General features: G+C 37.8%; 1 protein-coding gene across 6 annotated transcripts in view; it reads left to right on the top strand.

Annotated features, from left to right (window-relative positions):
- TTC27 (tetratricopeptide repeat domain 27) overlaps positions 1-25,023 on the top strand; it is a 178,957-nt gene that overhangs the window by 142,390 nt on the left and 11,544 nt on the right. For 5 of the 6 annotated variants that reach the window (XM_004268202.3, XM_033425260.2, XM_033425257.2 and 2 more), the window contains 3 exons: positions 2,643-2,741; positions 6,407-6,459; positions 11,416-11,581. In XM_004268202.3, the coding sequence (XP_004268250.2) occupies positions 2,643-2,741; positions 6,407-6,459; positions 11,416-11,581 (318 nt within the window). Of the gene's footprint in view, positions 1-2,642; positions 2,742-6,406; positions 6,460-11,415; positions 11,582-14,816; positions 22,977-25,023 lie in introns of those variants that run through there. The other variant, XM_033425261.2, reaches the window with a different exon arrangement.

Below are 25,023 nucleotides of genomic sequence, written 5' to 3'. Positions count from 1 at the left end.
CTAAATCAAGATGCCAGTGAGGATAATATAGATTAAGTAATAGTTTAAAATGAAGAGTAAGAGGCACTGAATATTCTCCTTAGTCCGCCAAATTCCAAAGACCTCTATTGAGATGCAGGGATGAATGCAGTTTTGATGGTTTAGTGGGTCAGCCAGAGCAGTTAGAAGATCCTAGAGTTGTTGTTTTTTTTTAAGCCATTTCATGATTTCAAAGAATAGGATGTGTACAGAAGTCATCTCCCATCATAATTATATGTTATCAGTAGATGAAAACCTACTAGCAGTTAATGATTCTAGAATTTTCTTTCAGACACAAATTAAAAAGCAATTACACAAATTACCAAGAGCGAAAAGAGAATCATAATACTATATATTAAATTGCCATCTGCCTGGTTTTCATCAAATTTATTTTGGTTTTAGGACATTGGTTACAAAATATTGACTTGTTTTAAAAACCTAAAGATCAACAGTAATCTCATCACCAGCTTGTGTTAGAGCTGTGAGATAATTGCTAATTTCAGACGTTTGTAACCTTTGTTTTTTCAGGTGGATTGAAAAATAAAGTTCTTTATTTACATCTTAAATTTACACTTGTTGTTTTTTATAACACATGTGAAATAGTTTTGTGGGGAGTTTGTCCTTTGCTGATGCAGGAAGCAAGCAGGGCACGTGCATTTTGAGAACTTTGAGGGCAATTCTCATTTTTCTTGATGTAGTCCCAGAATGAGGTATACCTCATTCCAAGTAAACTTGCTGCCATGATTTATTGGGGTATAAGATGCTGTCAGTTGTAAGAGGCACATGTAAGTGCCACCTTGTATAGAAAGTTGAATGCTGCCAATAAAACTGATCAGCTGTGGGTTATTAAGATGCATCTATTGCAGAGATGTTAAATGGAAAAAAAAAGTGTACCTTATAAATGATGAAATATAATACACAGATTTTGAAACTTTCAACTAGGTTAAAAGTAAGAGAGCTTGTTTTATATGTTGTTTTATACGTTAGCATCAGACCCTCCCCAAATGAGTCACGTTTAGTGAGTATGGAACTCTTTTCAGTTAATTCTGTAAATAACCAGACAAAAGCAAAGTGTAATGAGCTAATTTTTAAGTTGCTAGAGTCCCTTGATTGAGAAAAGTGAACTTCTAACTTTATTTCCACCTAGTACCTCTGCATCTCCCCCACCCCCCCAAACACACAGCCACCCCGTTTCTAGCCATTACCTATACCTCTAACAAAATCTCTTCTCTTAAAGGCTCCTCATAGCAGTTATTTATAGCCTCTTGTGAATTCAAGGCAAAGTGTTAAATTGCCCAAGGATGTTTGCTTTCTAAGCCTTATCTCTAATTATCAGCTAAAAATCTATATCTGCTTAAAGAAATTTCAGGCCTCAACTAGCCATATGGAACAAGTTTTGTAGGAATGGCAGGGGGAGGAGGGATGTAGGGGCAGCTTCCTACTTGCCTCTGTGGAAGGCTATGGACAGATAACAGAGCACCTCATTTCCTTTCCCACCCTAAAGTGTTCAACCAAGTCTGTCTGCTGGCTTACTGCCTTTGTACTGGAAGTCAAAGAAAGTAAGAAAGTAAACTGCATTCTGCTGCTCGCCTTACTAACTATATCTAAAAGGAAAGCAAAGTTGTAATAGCTGCATTTCTGACTAATTTCATTGAATTTTTATCAGTCTTATCTTCCTTTTGACAGAGGCTATTGAATTTTAAGGAAACCCTGTGATGTAAAGAATTCTTTTGTGATTTCAATAGCTACTTCCTAATTTACCTGTTTTCTACATCTCTAAGTTTACAAATCATACTGACTTAAGTCAGGCTTTCCTCTTTGAATGACTCTTTGGTAATCCAGATTCTCAGCCTGCTTTTTCTAAATTATTTTGGGCATGCCTAAACAGATACATGCTAGGGCAATTTGGCTCTTGGTTAAACTGCAGAAGTACTTGTGGTCTAACTTGAAGATGGAAGCAAAAATTTTTCCTCTCAAGTTTGTAATACATTCATCAGTTGTGAACCTGCTGATGCTCTGTATACTTTCTACATAGTTACATAGATGCTCAGTAAAAATGTTAGATTAATCCCACATTTGTAATATCAGGGCTTGTCAACAGAGCTGTCCATTGCTTTCATGGAGTTGGTTAACACAAAAAATGGTCTTTCTTGGTAAAAGACGTGCAGTGATATTGCACGTGCTTTCAGTGTTGTATTAGCTTCGAAAATTATATGGAAAAATGCCATCTCCATTGCTAAGTTTCCTACATTTAAACTAATATAAAATGTAAGCCAAATTATAGCTCTACATTCTTTATAGTAGTGTAGTGTGTTTGTTGATAGTATCTTTTTTTTTTTTTTTTTTTTTGTGGTACGCGGGCCTCTCACTGTTGTGGCCTCTCCCGTTGCGGAGCACAGGCTCTGGACGCGCAGGCTCAGTGGCCATGGCTCACGGGCCCAGCCGCTCCGCGGCATGTGGGATCTTCCCGGACCGGGGCACGAACTCGTGTCCCCTGCATCGGCAGGCGGACTCTCAACCACTGCGCCACCAGGGAAGCCCTGTTGATAGTATCTTAAATGATTTTCAGGTTAATTCTATAAATGTCTATGTGTTTGAATGACTTTGTCTTTCGGTCTTTGCAGCTCGGGGTGTGGTTTTCTCTGGGCTGTGCCTATCTGGCCTTGGAAGACTATGGAGGTTCAGCAAGGGCATTTCAGCGCTGTGTGACTCTAGAACCTGACGTAAGTTTGTTTGTTCTTCTTTCCTTATTACAGCTTTTTGGTACTCTTTAAGTTATTTGAATTGTACTGCAGTTCAGAACAGCAATTCCTATGGGTCTGTAGTTTCAGTTATGTAAGATGAGTACACCTAAAATTTTTAAAAAGGGTGATCTCATGTTGAGTGTTCTTATCACAGTAAGAAAAGAGAGCGAGAGAGAGAGAAAGCGGCAAAAAGATTCAAACTTTGTATTATTTTATGTCAAAAAAAAAAGAACACCAATTCCTTTTGTGGTGGAGGAAGGTATCTCTTTGGCAGAAGGTCACACCCTAAGTTATATGAGTTATAAATATAGAAATAAGTTTCTTCTCGTAATAGCTAAGTTATTCATTGTTTTGTTTAGAAAATAGTTTTGGTAGAACAGTTTTTTAGTTAAAAATATACTTTGCTGAGTATACAGCAAAGTGTCACATATATTTTGTTGCTCACCAGCATGTGCTGCCTATGTTAATTGCACTATTAGAAAGTTCTTTTAGTCTATAAATATTTAACAGCTTTACTGAGATGGTAAATAATTCGCGTGCCATCTAGTTCATCCATTTAAAGTGTACAATATAATGATTTTTAAAATTATTTTCAGAATTGTGCAACCATCCCCACAGTCAATTTTAGAACATTTTTATTACCATAAAAAGAAATGCCCTGTACCTGTTAGCAGTCACTCCTCATTTCTCCCAAACACCTTCCACGTCTACCCCCCATCCCCACCCCTAGGCAACCACTAATGGACATTCTGTCTCTGTAGATTTGTCTATTCTGAATATTTCATATCAGTGGAATCATACAATGCGTGGTCTTTTTGACTGCCTTTCTTCACTTAGATTAATGTTTTCACAATTCATCCATTCTCTATTCAAAAATTTGAGAAACTGCCAGACTGTTTTCTAAAGCACCATTTTACATCCCCACCAGCAATGTGTGAGGGCTCTAATTTCTCAACATCTTTGGCAACACTTGTCTTTGATTATTGTCTGTCTTTTTGATTACAGTCATCCTAGTAGGTGGTATCTTGTTGTGGTTTCGATTTGCATTTCCTTGATGGCTGATGATGTTGAGCATCTTTTTATGTGCTTTTTGGCCATTTGTGTATCATCTTTGGAGAAATGTTTATTGATATCCTTTACCTATTTGGGTTATTGGTCTTTTTACTGTTGAGTTGTAAGAATTCTTTATATATCCTAGATACAAATCTGATATCAAATATATGATTTGCAAATATTTTCTCCTATTCTGCAAGTTGTTTTTCACTTTCTTGATAGTGTCTTTTGAGGTACAAAAGTTTTTAATTTTGATGAGGTCCAGCCTGTCTGTTTTTTCTGTTGTTGCTTGTGCTTTTGGTGTCATATTTAAGAATCTGTTGCCAAATCTAAGATCATGAAGATTACCTTATCTTTTCTTCTAAGAGTTTCATTGGTTTAGCTCTTATGTTTATGTCAAATCTGCTGTTAAACATATTCATTAAACTTGTTATACTATGTGTGGTGGTGGATATTCACTAAACTTATTGTGGTAATCAATATATCCCACCGATATATACACATATATCAAATCATTATGTAGTACACCTAAAAGTAATACAATGCTATATATCAGTTACATCTCAATTAAAAAAAAAACTAAACATCATTTCAGACAATGTATTTTTTTTTTTTAGTTCAAGAATTTTTATTTGGTTCTTCTATAGTTTTCATGTTTCTACTGAGATTCCCCAGTTGTTACCTTATCGTGTTCTCTTCAAATCTTTTTTTATATTTATAACAACTGCTTTGAAATTTTTGTATGCTTATTCCAACATCTCTTTAATTTCTGTGTCTGTTTCTATTTACTGATTTTTTATTTGGTTATGGATGAATTTTCCTGCTTGTTTGCCTGTCTACCAATTTTTAAAAATTATATCCTACACTTGTGGATGCTATGTTGTTGAGTTTCTGGGTTTTGTTGTCTTCCCCTTGAGGAAGGTAGAGTTTTATTTTGGCATTTGGTTAATTTACCTGTGAATCAGCTTGATTTTAAGCTTAAGGTGGGTCTGGAGTTGTCCGTATTCCAGAGTTGCTGTCAACCTTCTCTTGAGGTATAACCTTTTGGGGGCTGAACTTAATCCCACAGGTGATCAGTAAGAATTCTCCTCTCTGGTTGGTTGGAACTTGAATAACTCCCAGAACCGTGTGACCTCTAGAATCTCCATTCAGCTCGCAGCTGTCTGGTAGTTGTTCCCTGCCTGGCCTTAAGAAGTTTTGCCCTGCACACGTATAGCTTAGTATTCAGCCAAGGACTCAAGGAGATGCTTATTGAGATTTCTGGAGCTTATTGTCTGCACAGATCTCTCTTCCCTGTTATTTTGTCTTGCAAATTCAGCCACCTTTTCAGCCCTGAACTCTGAACTCTTTTCCCGCTCTTAGTAAGACTTGCTGTGCTTTGTTTGGTTCCTACCTTTCTGTGCTGCAGCCCTCAAAGTGCCTCTAGATAGAAGTGTAGGTTGATTGTTGAGACAACTCAACTGTCCTTCTCTCAGGGATCATAGTCCTGTGTAACCCTTTGTCCAACTTCTCAAAAACAGTTGTTTCCTAAATTTCGTCCAGTTTGTAACTTTTTATGGTGATAAGGCTAGTCTGGTACTAACAGTGCTCTGTCTGTAAGGAGAGGTCCATTGCCAATTAATTTTTATATCATAGGTATGGAACTTGAGAACTATATACTTTATGTTTTATAAAACGTGGAACAAAGAGGAACAAGCATAATTTATATCATTCTTGTTAGAATCAACATTTATATAGAGGCTTTAATTTATTTTTGTCATTGCATAGAGGAATAGGTAGAGAAGTATGTTTGATTGATGAAATACTTAGGCTTAACACTGGAGAACACATATTCCTTTACTCTTCCATCTGATGAAGGATGATGGTAAAATAGCAAAGCCTTTTATGATAGGAAAAACAATATTTTGCATTACTTTAGATTTGTAGTTAATCTATATATTGTGTAAATTATGTTGTAAATTGTCCAACTGTTTTGTAAATATAAATTTGGAAATAAAATCTTAGCAAACTTCCAAATTAGTGCTATAATAGTTATATCATTTTGTTGACCTAAAAAATTATTTATTTATTTATTTATGGCTGCGTTGGGTCTTCGTTGCTGCACGTGGGCTTTCTCTAGTTGTGGCGAGCAGGGGTTACTCTTCATTGTGGTGCACGCACTTCTCATTGTGGTGGCTTCTCTTATTGTGGAGCACAGGCTCTAGATGCTTGGGCTTCAGTAGCTGTGGCACGTGGGCTCAGTAGTTGTGGCTCGCGGGCTCTAGAGCACAAGCTCAGTTTGTGGCACATGGGCTTAGTTGCTCTGCAGCATGTGGGATCTTCCCGGACCAGGGCTTGAACCCATGTCCCCTGCATTGGTAGGCAGATTCCTAACCACTGTGCTACCAGGTAAGCCCTTGTTGACTATTTTTGTTCTAAATTATAAGTGTTAAGTTTAATTTATTTAATTTTCTTATACATTTTTAAACATACCTTATTGAAAATTAACATTGTAAAGAGTACATCTTGAGCTAGGAAAATATGTTATATTTTTTGGTTGCAGCAATTATACCTAAATGAGAATAGTCTGTAACTGTTGTCTATCATTTCAGAACGCTGAAGCTTGGAACAATTTATCAACTTCTTATATCCGATTAAAACAAAAGTAAGTGCATCAAAGTAGATGAAGAACTTTGCTTCCAAAATAAATGAATGAGATTTTCTTCAACTGAACACTGAAACATTGTGCCTTACTCTTTGTCTTTTTCCCCTTGCCTACCCATATCTTTGAGTTAGAATGACTTAATATCGCCATTTGCATTCCAGGTGTAGTTTATTTCTTGAAAACATTTAGTATGTAATAAAATAAGAAATATATATATATATTTTTTTTAAGAAATATTTTTTGACCTCTTTATTTGATACTGAAGTTTTGTATCCTAAATTTCATTGCATGGTAAAAGCAAGCATGCCTTTAGTCAGTCAGCTCAACTGATAGATTCTTAATGATTGCTTGCTGTGTACTGGACATTATTGAGACATATAAGTATGAACCAATGTCTTCAGGGAGGTGGGTTTAAAAAATAAAATATTATGCCATATTATTTTAAAAATTGATTAATAATATAAGTTGTATGTGGTAAATCTCAAGTGAGAAGTACAAAGAGGGCTATAATAATGGTAGGTGATATTTGTAGAACAGTTATATTCTCTGCCACTCATGTAGTCCTGTGAGGATCTCAGAGGAGAGAAGGTGTGTGATGCTGGTTCAGAAATGCTTCTGAGAGAATGTTGGATTCAAGCTAAAATTTGAAGAATTGGTAGAGGGGAGAGAGGGAAGCCTTTCAGGATTTGGAAATAAATGGTCATTAATTTGTGTACCTAGCGTTCTGAATCCATGTGACCAAATGCAGAGTGACAGGCATGAATGCCACACTTTAGGATATAGGAAGTAAAATAGTCCAGCTCGAGACTAGTGAGATCTATAGTGGGAGATGAGGTTGGAAAGGTCACTTGGGGTCAAATGGCAGCGTGTTCTGATTATCTGACTGACTAGTTGAGACTATCCTGTTGGCAGTAGGAAGCCAGAGATTTCAGTGGGGTGATTTCATGAAGAAAGGAGTTTTTTAGGAAGATTTATCTGGTGACAGTGTGTGAGACAGAATAGAGTGGGAACTGGGGACAGGGAAACCAGTTAGGAGACAGCTGTGGTAACAGTCCAGGCAGGTGATAACTAGACTGGAAAAAGAAGGGGCAGATGCCAGTTTATAAAGAGAACAACCAACTGGGCTTACTGACTGGCTATAGAAAGCAAACGAAAGGGAAGAGGCAAGGATGGCTGTTGCCCCAGTTTTAAATAAATGAATTAAAGGGTAGATATATTTCCATTTTTATTTCGCCTTATTTTCAAATTTAATTTTTCTTTGTGGATTCACAAGTATTTCTGAAGATACCATTAAATCCACATTACGTCGAGATCATGAAATGCTTCCGCTGCTCTTGGATGACAATCTACGTAAATAAAGTACTGTTTGTTCTGCTGCTCCCTTTGGAAAGTAATATTATGTTCTTGATTGCAACTGATTGTGTTAAAACTCACCAGAGACCCTTTTGGTTTAGTTAAAGCAGGGGCAGGGGAAGTCCCTGTCATAGTTGTAGAATGATCTCAGTGGGTTTTTTTAGAAATACTGATAATTTTGTATGTAGTGAGGCTCTTGATACTCTGTGTTGTCCTCCAGCCCATTAATCCTAAGAATTCTAATTGCTTTCTCTCTTAGTGGTTCTTGCACATTGTTCCTCAGCTTCTTTTTGACACTTTTTTGTCTTCCTGCAGCTCCATGAATAGGTTTTTGTGTCACAGTGGGGTTGTAAGGTCAGAGGTAAATCACTCCTTTATTCTTGCCTCTTTACTCTTTGCTTACTTTGCTGCTGCTGCTCCAGAGAGAGCTCAGTTTTGACTCAGGAGATTGTTACTTCAGGGGCAAATTATTAATGCTCCTCTCAAAAGAATCCTACCCCTGCCTTAAAGTGACCCTTTAAACTATCTCATCTCTCCCTCTGCTGTCACCAGGTTCTTCACTAAAGTGCTCTTTCCCCCGTTTCATCTGATTCCCCTAGGCATCATGTCCCTACCAGTCCCGTGGGAAATTTTTCCATCTTCCTATATAACTGTCATAGTGCAGTATCACTACCATTGTGGGTTTGATAAATGAATCCGGAATTGAAGCTCCTTAGAAGGAAGTCATACTTCCAAAAAAAGGATTTCATTGCAAAAATTTTGAAGCCAAAAAATTGTGATTGGAGGATAGGAGGACATACAAAAAGGATAATCCTCCTGGTGTGGACTGCTGCTTGTTGAGTTCTTTTCCAGTAGGACAACTTCACCCCCACCCCCTATGTAGATGGGAGACCTGCAGAATCTCAGTCCACTGCCTTTGAAGGCAGTTGCTATCACATATGAGGTGGGCATAGGGAGTAGAGTAGAGAAAGAAAAAAGAATCACATAGAAACAATTTATGGCTGAATTTGAAGAAGTATTAGAGCAAGGGCACTTACATTTTTAACTGTAAAGGAGGGTGGGTCAAGGGATAAATGAATCAGTGCCATGACAACTTACGGTAAATTGTTTAATATAGGGTATAAGAAACTAAACTGTGGTGAATTGTGGTTATGAAAAGACTAAAAGGACTTAATTGTAAAGAAATTTTGATTAGTACTATAGGTATATTAGAGAATGAGTAAATGATTTGTGTGTTCAGTGACTAGCAGGGAAGGTTACTAAAAATAATTTACACTTCTTTTTAAGTGCTCTAGGGGGTGACTCTCAGAACAAGGGCCTGAGTCAGCCAGAAGACCCCCCACCATCCTCTCTAAAATTTGCCTTGAAGTCAGCAAAGAGGAGGGGTCTTGATGAAACCCTGTGAGGCTCAGCAGGGAAAGGGAGGTGGACCTTGTAGTCTTAAGTTAGCAAATTCAAAGTGGCTCTTGGAGAGGGAGATTTGATAGCATACCTTTGAAAGAGGTTACTATAGTTGTCCAGTAAAGCATTTATGATCTATAAGGGAGCCAGTAAAGTATTAAGAATCTTTTTGAGAGCTGAGATGTTTAACTTTTAGAATAGGTGACATGAAGTTCTGTTGATTTCCTTGTCAATATCAAGTTTTTAATAGTGTTTTTCTATTTTTTGAAGTAGCTGGGATAAGGCAAGGATTCTGTGATGGTTTGATAAAGCTTATCTGTAAAACCACCTAGCCTGGTTTTAATTTTTATTTGGCTTTCTGTTTTTTAGCTCATTTTGCACAATTTGTTCATAATGTTCTCTTATGAGTTTTTTAAAAATTACTAATTTATATATACCATTTTTCTAAATTCTAAATGGAATTTAGTTAGACATTTGTCTGTTTCATTAGTCTTTTTCAAAAAGCCAGCTTTTGGTTTTGTTGATCATTTATATTCTTTATATTTTATTTCATATTTTCTTCTTTCTTAGAATTTCTTTTCTTCTTTCTTAGAATTATTTGGTGTTCTTTTACAAAATTAAGTTGGATGTTTTAGCTCATTTATTTCCCATCTTTCATAATTATAATCAATACATATAAAAATATAAATTTCTCTCTAAATACTGCTTTACATATATCTTGCAGATGGTGGTATATAATGCTTTCATTAAATTTTAAATATTTTGTACTTTCTAATATAAATCTCTCCACACCCTCCCCCCACTGTAGGTTCCTTTTTTTTAGGAGTGCATTTTTAAGTTTGCAGGCATACATTTTTTTAACTGTCTCTTTACTGTTGATTTCTTATTTAATTGCAGAGAATATGGTCTATATACTTGTAGTTTTACTTTTTTTTTAAACACAACTCATAATTGTTTTTGGTCTCAATAATTATTTACATTTACTGACATACTTCATTTTCTCTTCTCACCATTGATCATTTCTTGTATCCCTTTTCTTCTCTTTGAAGTCCCTTTTATTTTTGCAAGAGGAGATGCTTTAATAGTTCTTTTAAGTTAGGGTCAGTAGGTGGTAAACTTCCTTAGTCTTTGTACATGTAAAATTTTTTATTTTGCATTTATTCTTGAGTGGTAAGTTTAGTTGATTATAAAATTTTAGGCTGACAGTTATTTTTACTTTGCACTTTAAAGTATTTTATTGCCTTCTACCATCTTCTGCTGCTAATGAAATATCTGCTGTCCTCTAACTGTCATTCTTTTATAGGTTTTAGGATTATCTTCATGTTCTGCAGTTTCACACAAAGTGTCTAGGTGTTGTTTTACCTTTATTTATTGGCCAACCCAATATAATGCTCAGTACACAAAATATACTTTTGATCATAGAATTTAGATCTTTGTTCAGTTCTAGAAAATGCTCAGCTATTATCTTGTCAAATGTAGTGTCTTGCCATTTTCTGCATTTATTTACTCTGGAATGTCTATCGAATATATGCTTAAATCTTACCTCTCATTCTTTCCTCTGTCTCTTTATTACTCTTTTATTTTTTAATCTGAATTCCTCACTGTTATCTTTCAATTCATCAGTACTCTTTTTGACTGTGTGTAATCTAGTTTTTGTCACATGTTGAGGTTTTTTGGTTTGTTTGTTTGTTTTTGTTTTGTTTTGTTTTGTTTTGTTGCGGGGTACACGGGCCTCTCACTGTTGTGGCCTCTCCCATTGTGGAGCACAGGCTCCGGACGCGCAGGCTCAGTGGCCGTGGCTCGCGGGCCTAGCCGCTCCGCGGCATGTGGGATCTTCCCGGACTGGGGCACGAACCTGTGTCCTCTGCATCAGCAGGCAGACTCTCAACCACTGCACCACTAGGGAAGCCTGGTTTGTTTGTTTTAATGTCTCTTGCAATTTCAAAATTTCTACTTGGTTTTTATATATGTCTCCCTATTCTTGTTTCATTTCTACTTGTTTTTGTTTGCCATTTCCTGTTAGGGAAATTTGAGGTGGTTTCGGGTTGTTTGAACCTCTAATACTGTTTATTAACATGAATGATTAAGGACTGACAGAAAGTCCACATTAGTATTTTATACATTTAGCTATAGTTTATTTAGCTATGGTTATTCATTATTGTTTTGTTTTTGTTTTTGTTTTTTTAACTTGACCTTCAATAGAGTGAAAGCTTTTAGAACTTTACAAGAAGCCCTCAAGTGCAACTATGAACATTGGCAGATCTGGGAAAACTATATTCTCACTAGCACTGACATTGGGGAATTTTCAGAAGCCATTAATGCTTATCATCGGCTCTTGGACTTAAGAGACAAATACAAAGATACTCAGGTAGGATATTCATATTTTGTTATTTCAGCTTGTGTTTGGTATTAATACTTCATTACATAATGTAAATTGTTTCCTTGACTCTACATAGGAAAATTTTGTTAAACACAAGTAATATATAAAAGAGGGTTTTTTTGTATAGTTGAATATTCTTAGTTACATATTAATTCTGGCATTCCAATGTCAAATATGTTTGTGTAATCATAGACTGAATATTACTGTGACTCAGTTATGAAAATCTGATATGTGGTTTACATATGTATAGTCAGCTTGCAGAAACTTAATAGAGTGATGCTTGTGTTATTTATAACTTTGGTTATCTCAGTGCAATAGCTGGATTAACTCCCATACTCATTTATCCACTCGTTGAACAGTCATTTACTGCATACTTTCAGATTGTTTGAACAATATAGAAATGAAGACTAACATTTTCTTTGCACTGTTTAATGAGATGGTCTTCATCTGGGATGAAGTCAGGACTGGTTGATTCTTAACAGTACAAAAAATACTATATCCTTTCAGAAACTATGGGAGACTTGAAGCCTCTATGTTTGACATCCAATAGTATTAAATATATAAGACCTTGTGGGTTTTATTGTGGGTGAAGAGAATGTTTAAAGATAGGGTGTATAGGAGCTTATAGGTTACAAAGTCCAGGGGCTTGAAAATTTAATACTTTATTTGCAATAATCAACATATATATTATTTAAAGTGATGAATTTGGAATTATGAAAAAACAAATAACATGTAATATATGATAATACCTCACTACTCTTATGGCTTATTATAGATGTACTCCAGCTGTTCCAAAATTTACCTTGTCTGGTTTCTGGTTTCGTAGCCCCAGCCCTCAACCTGTTTGCATGTTCTTGCAAATCCAGCTATATAATTCACTAAATTGCTTTAAAGCTCAGGTTCTGGGCAGTTCACTTAAAGATCTGTGGCTTCAAGTAGAACCATATGCCTACTTACAGGAGCATTGTTGACCCCTTCAATTACTTTTCTTTTCCTTGTTTTTTTTTTTCCCCCCTTTTTAACTGTTGTACATTAACCATCCATTATAGAAAGAAGGGACTTGAATTTTATAGAGTGAAGATCACTTAAAACGTGCATGGAAGCATAGCAGAGTTTTACATCCTAGAGAGGATAGGAACCCTAGCCAATCTGTTTGCACAGTCCTCTGGCCATCTAGTACTTGTCCTGTTCACCATTGTGATGGCTCTTTCTCTTCCGCACTTAGTGCCTTGGCAAAGGGCACTGATGAGGCTCTGAACAGATCTCGGTGTGTTGCTGAACCACTGAGGATGGTGCAGAGATTGCCAAGTGCTTGTCTCTTGTTTATCTCAACTGTAATTTTTTAAAAGACCTTTCTTTACTAAGAAAGCCTTGTGAAGCCTGTTCTAAAATCTCAGGGAGAATGTAAATAATTTGCATTGGTAGTATATTCCATTTTACACTTGAAATAAATTCTTTTTTTTTTCCTTTCACAAAGCTTGTTCTGAATGCATAGAGATGTATTTTGAGAAAAGGAAAAAAAGTTTTAAGAAAAACCCCAAAACTTCTCCCAGCATAAATTAAGATGCTTTCATTTAATTTTTATCTTAAATAGAGTTTCCAAACATATTTTAGTGATCATATTCACAGTTTTAAACTCCTTCCGGCAAATCTAATCATAAGAATTTTCACCCATAGCAAAACTGTGTTCTAATTCCCATTGAAAATTTTCTAATCCTCTACCTGTTTTAGCAGAGTATTTAACTTATATCATTTTTAAATTAAGTGAAAATTGAGTCGTTTCCTACCTAGAGAAAATTATTAGGATTTAGTTTAAATTCATGGCCAGCTAATATGTTGATTTCTTTTTTCCTGTAATTCTTTTGTTCCTCAAATTCAGAATATGAACCAAACCTCCTTTCATACAATAGTATTTCATCTGAGCACTAATATTTTGATGAGTTTGAAATTAGTTTTTATAAAAGTTCAGTATTTTTAGAAACAATCAAGGGTGGCATCTGTATTCTTAAGACTTCTTCCCTCAGCATCCCTGCCACACACAGGAACACCAAGAATCATTCCTGTTAGACAAAATACTGCTTATAAACAGAGCACCTAGAAAAACATAAGGTGCTATAAAGATGTCAGATGGTATGGCTGTTAGCTTAATTTTTATATTTGGATTTGGGGAAATATTACTCAGAACGTAAGAACTAGATAACCAGTGACTTGCTCGGGTCAAATGATCATCTTTAGCACCTTATGATAGAGAACTTTCGGGTATTCAGATGGAGAAATAGCCACAGTGAGATAATTTGTCAGTTTATACTAGGCCCTGTTAATAGCTTTCTCCAGAAGTGTCACAGAATACTGATGGAGGTGTTTGCTCTCTGGCAGGTGTGGGTAGAATCACTCCAGAGTGGTTAACTCATCACTGAAGGAAGGTCTTGATGGCTGGTGTGGTCTCAGTCATATTTAGCTTCGTGGCATATTTGTGTCTGCCATCATGTTTTCTCACTGCTAGTCAGTGTGAACTGAGACAGTTGATAGATTGTCTGGAATATTTTTATCTTGGCTAAAATAATTTTACTGAATTTGACTCTGCAAGTTTGGTAACAGGTGTCTTTCAAAAAAACTCTGATATTCTTATGTTTCACACTACCTGACCTCATTCTATTTCAGTTTGCTTTAAAATTCTCTTTTTATCTATTCTTTTTCTACTTCTTTATAGATGTGATTACTGCCATTTTAATTTTTTTATTGTGTGTATGTAAATTCATATTCATTTTAATACAGACACATGATAAATTAACTATAAATTGTTTTTCTCACTATTTGTAATAGGAGAATGGGTGGATATACTGCCTTTATCATTTACTGCCTTTTGTCTCTATGTCCTAATTTTGACTAATGCATAGATTAGTATAACTCAAGAACACTGTTCTACAATAGATATTTATATTCATGTCTGGATTGTACACACTTTTATTAATCTATCATAAAACTAATTTTCATGTTTCTGTGTAATTAGTCCCTGTTTGATTTTCCAGTTTTTTACTATTGTTAATAGTGCCATGAATATCCTTGTAGACAAATCCTTGTGTACATTCATGCTTCTTTCCTTGGGATAATTTCTAATGTTGATGTGTTCATTTTTTTTCTTTTTCCTTTTCTTTTTATCTTTTTCTGCTCTTCCCCCATCCCCCCTCCTCCTCCCCTTCCTCCTCTTCTTCCTTCTTCTTAGATAACTTTCAGTCATTTTGGGAAAAATTTAAGTATTGCATTATTGCACCCCATTTGCTGTTTATAAATGGACGAGGAAGGAAAGGGGATTAACATATATCCAGTGCTTACTATGTTCTTGGCACTTAACATGGATTATCTTTTATAGGGCATACAGTATTTGAGGTGGGTACTAAATAGTCCTCATTTTACAATGTATGAATATGAGACCCAGAGAGGTTATATAACTTGACCAGTCATATATCTAGTAGGAACCAGAGATAGGAATCACATTTAGGCATGTCTGTTTTTTGTGTGAACCAAACCTTGAAGTCTATGGGAAGATTTATATTAAAAAGCACATTTCCCCATCATATTAATGTGCATTTGAACTATATCTAACAAAGTTTTTTTTCCTTCAAATTGGGGTATAATTTACATATAATAAAATGCACAGATCTTAAGTGTAAGTTTGATGTGTTTTGACCATTAAGTATTCTTATGTAACTACTTCCCAAAAAATATATGGAACATTTTCATCACCAGAGAAAGTTCTATTATACCCCTGTGCAGTCAACTGAACCACCACCCTTTCCCCTCACCCAGGCAACTACTATCTGATTTCTGTCACCACAGTTCAGTTTTGCTTTCTCTTGAATGTCATACAATATGTATTCTTTCCTATGTTGTTCTTTGTGTGGATTTCTATTTGGGGAAGGAGGGAGGTGGTGTTGATGGGCAGTGGGGCAGGTTGCCAACCAGATTGAAGTCCTGGAGCAAGTGGTGGCTGGGCTTACCTGAGAGAGAAGAGCAGAGGGAATGGATATATTATATACAAATTCTGTCTCTGTGAAGTAGATACTATCTCCATTTTACTGCTGAAGTATCTGAGGCTCAGCAAGATGAACTAATAAAGTTGATCTTTCACAGCTAACGAGCAGTCAAGCCAGGACTTGAAGTCTGACCTATTTAACCTAAAACCTGTGCATGCCTTTTCCACACGTGAAGAAATTTTTTCTTTTTTTGGTGAAGGAGTGAAAAAGACAATGTTAAACTGCCTACGTCTCTCTGATAACTGAAGTGTGGGGAAGCCAAGGGTGAGGGTTATCAGACCAGGAAACAGAGCAGGTTCTTTAGAGAGCTCCAAGTGGAGGGGGGACTTGGCCAAGCCAGGGAGGCGGGAAATGGCCTCATTCCTGGCCTCCAGCCCTCCTGGAAGTGTTTGTACCTGGACCTGAGGCAATCCTATTCCTTCCTGCTTTGAAGACCTCCAGGATTCAAAGGGCCAACGCCTTGTGCTTTCAGCCAAGATTTTGGGGAGACTTGGCCAAGGACCTCAAGGTTAGTGTTGGGGAAGAGGATAGTTATACTTTTCTCTTTGTGGAGATTAGAATCGCTGCTCCTCCATGTGAGAAAACGTCAGCTCTCTTCAGGGGCTAGTGGTGGTCCCCCACAGTCACACTCTGCTTGATGCAGTCCATGGACCATGATGGAAGTGAGAAATAGGCTGAGGAAAGAGAATGAAACAAAAGTGCTCTATCACTGAAGTGATTAGAGATGTGGGTTAGAGATTTAGACGTCATTACATGAAGTTGGTGGTGTGGCATTGGTTTAGTTAGGAAGTGAGGGGCTGCAGGGCTGTTTATACTGATTAAAATGAAATCCCTCTAAACATCCAGGCTCAAAAAATATACTTAGATTATTTTATGATACACAAAATGAATTCCAAATGGGCTAAATATATGCTAAATATTTTTTCATCTCCTAGAAAAATTAGCAGTACAAGTGGGTATTTACCATATTTCCTGAACTTTGAAGCAAGAAAAAAAAACGTGAAGGAATTTTTATGACTTCATGGAAAAAATATGTGATGAAATATTTGTAACAAATAGAAAAGATAAAAAGCTAATAATATCCTTATTATATTAAGAGTTAACATCTGCTACAGGAATGAAATGGGACAGGAGAGAGGATTCAGAAACAGACTCAAGTATGAGAATTTAGTTCATGTTAAGGATGGCATTTTAAATCTGTGGGATAAAATAAAATATTCAATATGTGTTGAAATAGTTGGCCAAGTATTTGGGACCCAAAATGAAGGCTCTGCTTCACTCCTTAAACCAAAATAAATTCAAATGGATAAGATATTTATTTATTCATTTATTTGGCCGTGCCACCTGGCGTGTGGGATCTTTAGTTCCCCGACCAGGGATTGAACCTGTGCCCCCTGCAGTGGAAGCACAGAGTCTTAACCACTGGACCGCCAGGGAAGTCCCTGGATAAATATTTAAATTGAAATGGCTTGAGAAGCAGGATCATGTTGTAGGTAAGAGCATAGATTCTGGGGTTAGACAGCCTTTGCTTACTACCTCTGCCAATCACTAGCTATATGACCTGAGCAAATTACTGACCACTTTTGTTCTTCAGTTTCGTAAAACAGGGCTGGTGTTAGTACCTCACAAGATTGTTGTGAAGAGTAAGTAAGTTAATATATGTAAAGGGCAGAGAATAGTGCCTGGCACATGTGAGTGCTGTGAGTATAGCTGCCGTCAGCATCGTGATCATATCGTCACTATTATTGAAAAAGTAAAACCATAAAAGCACTTAAAAGAAAGTATGGTAAATATTTTTGTAAGCTTGGGGGTGGAGAAAACATTTTTAATCATGACACAAAAGCCACACTCTGCTAAAGAAAAGATGGAGAGATTTGAATTGAAAACTTCTACACATGAGGAAAGGATGACTTCTGACCAGAGGGCTGGACGCCACTGTCCTGAGGAGGGACAGGCTGAGACATGACAGCCTCACTTAGTGCTTCCTGAACTGAAACTGGAAGAGGGTTAGTAGAAGCCAGTTAAGTGCCCTGGGAAGCATTCGTCGTACTGTTCTCCACGTTGCCTTAGTCTTTCTACATAAGACTGCTGGATTCGTTACCTGGGGCTATTCTACCAAATTACTACATGCTTGGTGTCTTCAAACAACAGAAATTGATTCTCTTCAGTAATGGAGGCTAGAAGTCTGAAATCAAGGTGTTGGCGGGGCCATGCTCCCTCTAAAGGCTCAGTGAAGAATCTTTCCTTGCCTCTTTCAGCTTCTGGTTCCAGGCATTCCTTGGCTTGTGGCTGCATAATTCTAACCTGTGCCTCCCTCTTCACCTACTTCACCTCCTTCCCTCATGTCTCTGTTTGTCGGCTCCTTTTCTTAGAAGAATATTAGTCATTGGATTCAGGGCCCACACTAATCTAATATGACTTCAGCCTAACTATTTCTACAAAGACCCTATTTCCAAACGAGATCACATTCTGAGGTTCTGTTTCAACATGAATTGTCGGGGGGGACACTATTCATCCCACCACAACTTTCATGCTCCGTTTTAGGGAGAAAGCGGTGGCTTTGAGAATAGTGAGGCTGGTAAAGGTAAGGGAGTGTGTCCAACACACACCTCATTGGTAGCTTTGGTAGGAGGAGAGGTGACGTGCACAGAGGTGCCCCCGAGAGAAGGCCAGAGAGACCTCAGCTGATCACATGAAGGTCTTGCCTAAAACAATACCAGAGATTTGAACATCTGGAAGGGACAGAAGGGATAATAAGAATAGGGAAGGAGTTGATAGAAAACTAATAAAGCTTTTCAAAGAGATACACTTACTTAGTTGTATGCAGTATTGAGAGAGAAGACCGGAATCCCATGCCATGGTGGACAAATTAGAATTTCTAAGAAGGATCTATTTTTAGGCTTCAGAAGATTGTGAGATTACCTGAAATATCATGAAAAAAATTTGTGTATGTGGCTATGCACCTATTCTGGGTAGAGGGTTCAAAACTCTCAGTTAGATCCCCAAGGGTGTCCAGAACCCCAAGAAAAAAACCACAGACGAAATAAAGAATATCTTTGGAGTAGAGTATTAGGACTAGTTTTCCAATAAAAAGGCAAGTGGACCTTCCCTTGTAATCACCATGGGTTAAAGTTTACCTGTATAGCTGTGTTATATTACAAATGCATTTATCATTGCTCTTGTCTTTTGAAAGTTCTCAAGCTTTACAAACTGTGCACAAAATAATTTATGTGCACTCCCCCCGCCCCCAGCCCAGTCCCCACCCCATTCCTCTGCTGCTCTTCAGGGCTGACTCTTTGGGAGAAGCATCTTGCTGCACAGTCTCCACTTCCCCTCTTCCTGTCCTCTTTGGAACCCACGCCCTCTGGGCTCATCTCCGCCAGCCTCCTGAGCGTGCTGTTGTCAGGGTCTGTATTGCCACATCCAGGGGACAGCTGTCAGCCCTCAGGTTTCTCAGCCTATCTGTTACACTAACGCAGTTGATCTCTCTTCCTTCTTCAAATGCTTTCTTCGGCAGGCTTCCAGAATTTCACAACTCTTAAGCTACCAGACGCAGCTTCCTCGTCTCCTTTGCAGAATCATTCTCGCCTTTCCTTCCCTATGAGAGCAATTCCAGGCTCAGTCCTCACGCTATTTTTCTGCCCCACTTACACTGCTACCCAGGGGATCTCACCATTCCCTTGGTTTTTCCCGCTCATCTTCCTGAGGATACGTATTATGAAATCAAGTTTTCCTCCACATGTCCCTTTAATTCTTTGTCACATAGGCTGTTCAATTTGTTTCTTTCATTATGGTTGCACTTTTCAGATGTCTTACTTTTGTCCCTCTTGGCTCCTACTCCCCCGGGGATATTGGCTTCTTGACTGGTAATGCGTACTTGGTGAGAGGGTCTAAAGCAAGCCCAGGACCAACTGTGCCCCTCCCGGTGAGTTTGGGCCACAAGGGGAGCTCACCTTTTGGAAACACCTTGCCACTGCCTCCTCCCACCACCACCACCACCGCCGCCAAGTGGCCTGGCTCCTCAGGAAACCTTTCTTATCTCTGCCAGGCACTGCTGTCTTCCAGTCCCATCTTCCTGAGTAGTCATCCAGCAGGTGGGGGGCTGGCCAGGCCCTCTGCCCCCAGGCGGTACCTGCCTGGTCCCTGGCTTGCACTGGGCTGGCACTGCTGTGTTTCAGTCTCTCCACGTTGATGGCAAGTGGTGTATAGAGTAGTGTGTGGAAGAAAAAAAAAGCACAACTAAACAGCTTTTCTCAGCCCATCTGTGAACCTTGGTCCCTTGTACATCTCCATCGTGGGCTGCTCTTCTCCACCAAACCAGGACCCAGCCAGTCTCTGTCTCTCCAGGGTTTCCCATGTGTTTGCTGTTACTTTCTCAGATTCATCAACTTTCTCTTTTTTTTAAGCAGTGTACAGAATTGGGGTTCAGAAAAAGAGGCTAGCAACGTGTTAGTGCATCAGCTTGTAGGCTATGTAATCTCCATATGAAGATGAACAATAAAACCGTTTTCACATTGGAAAATAATGAGTTCCGTACAAATTAAGAAAAAATTTAAATATCTTAAAAAGGAAATATACTTACTGAACAAACATTTGGAAAGAGATTTAAATTCACTAATAATAAAAGAGAAATTCAGAATAATAGCTGCGTATATTTTTAGTGGAACAAAACATCAAAGATTAAAACACCTACACACACACACACACACACACACACATACACACACAGTGCTGGTAATATGCAGTGAAATGACACATGTTCATATACTACAGATGGACATCTAATTTGATTTAGCCCTTTTTGAAACTATCCAGGCTATCTCTAGAGTCTTAAAATGTTTATTCCCTTGATTCCATAGTTCTGTTCCTGGAATTCTAACCTAAAGAAGCTTCAGTATGAAAAATATCTTTAGGCACAAAAATATGCAGTGAAGTGTTCTTTATAATGATAAGGACAATGGCAGTACATGGAAACAGCCTAACTGTCTAACTGCAGGGGAATTGTTAAATAGACTGTGCTCTGTCAACCCAGTGGGAGGCTTTGAACCTATTAAAGTGATCTATCTAAAGAATATATGAAAACATCAAAAAATTCTATGACATAATGTTAAGTGAAAAAGGAAGATAAAACAGTTTACATAGTATTATATTTAAAAATTTACATACAGTAAAGAAATTAGAAATTAATGACAGTAGTGCTTGTGTTTGCGAATTTTATTTTCTCTTTTTATTTTTATTAGCTCCAATGTCTTGGGGAAATTTTTAAGTTAAAAAAGAAAAAACTACAAAAACCTGTCTGGTTTGGGTTGATTCAAGATTTGGCAAAAAAATGATAATGAACTGATCAAAGTTATTGGCATACATATTTCATAAAAGAGCAAATCTTTCCAATAAAAAGAACTTATTATTAGAAAGGAAGGAACAACAGAGGAGTAAGGAGCTGTGCTTTATCATTTAATACAGCAAATGCTTGAGAGCAAGAGCCAGGATGCGAGCTGCAGGTTCAAATCCACCTCTGCCTTCCCTAGGTGTGTGACCTTGGACAAGTTATTTACCTTCTCTGTGCTCCAGTTTCTTCATCTGCAGAATGCAAATAACAAGAGCACCTTCCCCCTAGGGTTGTTAGGAAGATTGTATTCATAGAGCCCCCGGCTCATAGGAAGGTGTATATGTACGAATATTACCTGCTATCATCATCGTCTTCTCTTCATCCTCATCAAAACTCAGGAGGCCAGTATCACTTGTGTTCAAGACCCAGCTCCACCATTCACTTGCGTTGTGCCCTTGAGAAGTTCATTTTGCCTCTCATGCTTCAATTTCTTTGTAAAGTGGAGAAAATAAAGTCCCTGCTTCCTAGGGTTACAGTGAGAACTAAATGAAATCATGTTGGTCGCATACTTAGAATGGGGCTTAGCACATGGTGAGTGCTCAGAGCAGGGGTAGTGGGAGGTATTGAGGGCTGATACCATGGTGGTAGAGTTTGTTCTTCTTTAGCTCCATTTTAATCCAAGTAAGTATAGAGGCACATAATGAGTGGGCGATGATGAGGGCTTTGCTGTCCCCTTTTGACAGAGTAAGGAAGTTGAGGGTCAGTGATGATTGTGATAGTTTATAGGTTTATATTGCTTTACAGTTTTTGAAGCTCTTTACCTGTATATTGACTCCTTGATACAACAGTTCTGTGATGTTGCAGACAGAAGACCTGTCCTCGTTACCGCTGTTTACCAACTTCCTAGCCATTCCCGCACATTCATGGTGGACTTCAGCAACCGACTATGTATATCTTCCTCCCCACTCTAGATCTACTGTTCTTGAACACTTGGTTTTAGGTAGATGGCACATCCAATACTTTGGACTTAAACTTCTTTGCTCTCATCTTATTTCATAGGAGCAACCCATCCAAGTGGCCATATCTTGGATCCTGTTTCCCCAAGAATCGTTTACCTCTAAATTCTTAAACTTTAGTACTCTACCCTTCAGCCTCTTATTACATACTTAATAATTTATAGTTTTAACTAGTTACTGATGGGTTCAGTAATCATATTTTTACCCAGTTTACAGTAGATAAAAACATTTACTTGTTAAAAAAAAATCTTTTTCACCTTTGATGGTGCAAAGGACTATAATGCAGGTAAACTTTGTAGACTGCCCAGGAGAAAATCATAATCCTTGGTGATTCATTTTATCAGAGAAATCCTACTACAACACCCTTTGCTTTTTTTAAGTTAAAAATATGTGTTTACTAAAGAAGGGTTAAATATATGTTAAAAGTTACTATTTTGGTAGTCAGTCTGGATAACAAGAGTGTGATTTTTCTCACCAGTTAGAGGGAAGGAAATGGTGATATTAACCAGTAAATTATAACATTAATAGTTTTTTTAAAAATTTTATCACTCTAAACCCACTTTTGAAGATTACATATTAGCTCCATTTGTTACTATATTTTAATAACTCTTATTTTTTTCCTTCAGTTTATGGGGCTTTCTTAATTGCAGGAAATACCTTTTTAATTAACGTTTATTAAAATAGAGTGAAAATATAGAAAAGTACACAGGTCATAAGTAAACATGAATTTTCACGAAGGGCACGCACTTGTGTAAACCACCCGGGGCCCCCCCCCGCCGCCCCACGCCCTTCCCCGAGTGTGAGTCCGAACATCACCAGCATCCCAAAGTCCTCACAGTCCGTTATAGTCTTTGCCCCTCCCCCCTCCGCCCACACACACCAAAGACATAATTTTAAAGTTTATAAATGAATATTCATGTGTGCTGTCGTTTTTTGTTTCCTCTTTGCCAATCTTTGTATTTATTCTTTTTCTCTATTTTTAAATTTTTGTGTTATTAAAATAACACATAACATATAGTTTTTACAAGTTAAGTCGTAGTATAAGGCTTATAACAAAATACAGCAATTTCCTGCTCCACCTCTCCCCCCTCCTATTTTTTATTAACCAAATTTTAGGTATTATCAGTTGACTTCCTATTATAGTAAATAAGGACTTAATTCTTTTATATTAGCATTTCCACTGCTTCCCTTTCTTATTTTCCCAATGTATTTATATTAAAAATTTTGGTTACATGAATATTTTCTATTAATATTATATGCCTATGCAAATTATATTCAAAATAGGTATTACAGGATACTATGATTGGGGGTATTTTTTGCTTTTTGTTTTTTATGATGTTAATACTTGTCTTGGTTTTCATGTGATTCTCTTTGTGAGCCTCTTGTCTAAAATCATGATCTCTCATGCCCTCCTTTTTCTGGCTTTAGCTCTGCATACAGTCACTAACCCGTGTACCTGCCAAATCCAGCAGAATCTTCCAGTCCTGATCTTCTGTAGATGTACTCTCCTTGTTACTTTCTCCTTCCCTGGTTTCCATGACATCGCTTTCTGCCACCTTTCCTTTGTGCATAGACCTCTGTTCATCTACCCTCCTTTTAAATGTTGTGTTCCCTAAGACTATCCTTGGTCTGATGCTTACCCAACACAGTCTCTCTAGGCAATGTCTGCCGTGGCCATGAATGACTTCTATTATGTATTCTTCCATATAGAACTCTCTTCTAAGGCCCAGATCCAGCTATTTAATCATTGTACATCAAATAGAGAGTATAAAAACAAATTTGTTATTGCCTCCCCTTATATTCAGGGTCTCTCTACTTATGGTATCTGCATATGAATTGGGTAGAGGTGTTTGGTATCTGCCCCCTAACCCCAACACAGAGGCACTCTATCTACCTCCTTACCCTTTTGCAGTTCCCTCTATGCACCCACAAATACACACACACAACCCGCTTCACCAACTTTCCCCCTCTCAAACAGCAGTACTGCAGCTCTCCATTTCTATTAGCAAGAAGGCCAAAATATTTTTCTTCCCCTTTGGCTACTCATCGTGGCTAAAATGAGGGGATAGGGTGTTGGGCCAACTGTGATATCCCAGAAAAAAACAAAGAATTTTACTAATTTAGTATGCTTCATTTGTCCATGTTAGTAACTATTTCAATAGACCATCTCTTTCGAAGTATGTTAATCCTTGAAACGTTTACAGAATGATTACTCGAAACAGGTAGTGCACATTCATACCGTTTCTCCTGCATTGTGACTTTCATATTTAAAACCATGAGTGGAATTGTAATATCTATTTCATTACTTTCAGATTTAAAACTACATGTTGGATTGTAATGTGAATTTATAGGCAGAGATAATTTACCTTGTCCATCAAAAAAGAAAAAAGCACAAGTGAGTGTTCTCCTGTCCACTTTTCTCCCTGTATATAATTAGGACCATAAGTCTGAGCTCACATTCGTAACAGTGTTCATGGGCCAGAGGAGCCCTGATTCCTTGGATGCGTCTCATGCCTAGATCAGAATGCTCTACGGGGAGATGGAGCAAGGTGTCACACTGGTTGCATTTCTCTTAGCAAAGCTTTCTGAAAGAGGTGTGTTCATTCAGTCTTTCTTTAAGGCATAAGTACTCCTTGCATCAGAGCTGTGTGCCAGGCTTGATGTTAGATACTGGGGACACAAGGTGATGAAATGTGGTCCTCTCCCAGAAGTGCAGAGGAAGAATAAAGATGTGGCACCCTGTCTCTTGGAACCTTGCCACTCAGAGTGTGAACTGTGGACCATCAACACCAGCATCACCTGGGAGCTCGTTAGAAATGCGGAATCTCAGTTAAGATGGAGCGGCATCTCCATCCAGGATTCCTCATTTACAGCAAGCTCCTGGGTGATGCCAATGCTGTCCGTCCAAGGGCTGCACTGAGTAGCAGCAAGGTCTGAGGGCAGTCTCCTCGAGCTGGTTCTTTAGGTGGATCCATGTGTCTTTGCTGGTCTTCTGTCACAAGAGTGGATGACGGAGGATGCACTTTCTATGCTTCCAGGCAGCCTTGAGAT

The sequence above is a fragment of the Orcinus orca genome, chromosome 13, assembly GCF_937001465.1.
Source record: "Orcinus orca chromosome 13, mOrcOrc1.1, whole genome shotgun sequence".
Lineage (NCBI taxonomy): Eukaryota > Metazoa > Chordata > Mammalia > Artiodactyla > Delphinidae > Orcinus > Orcinus orca.
The sequence above is the reverse complement of the archived record's forward strand: the minus strand, read 5'-3'. Positions and strand labels throughout refer to the sequence as shown.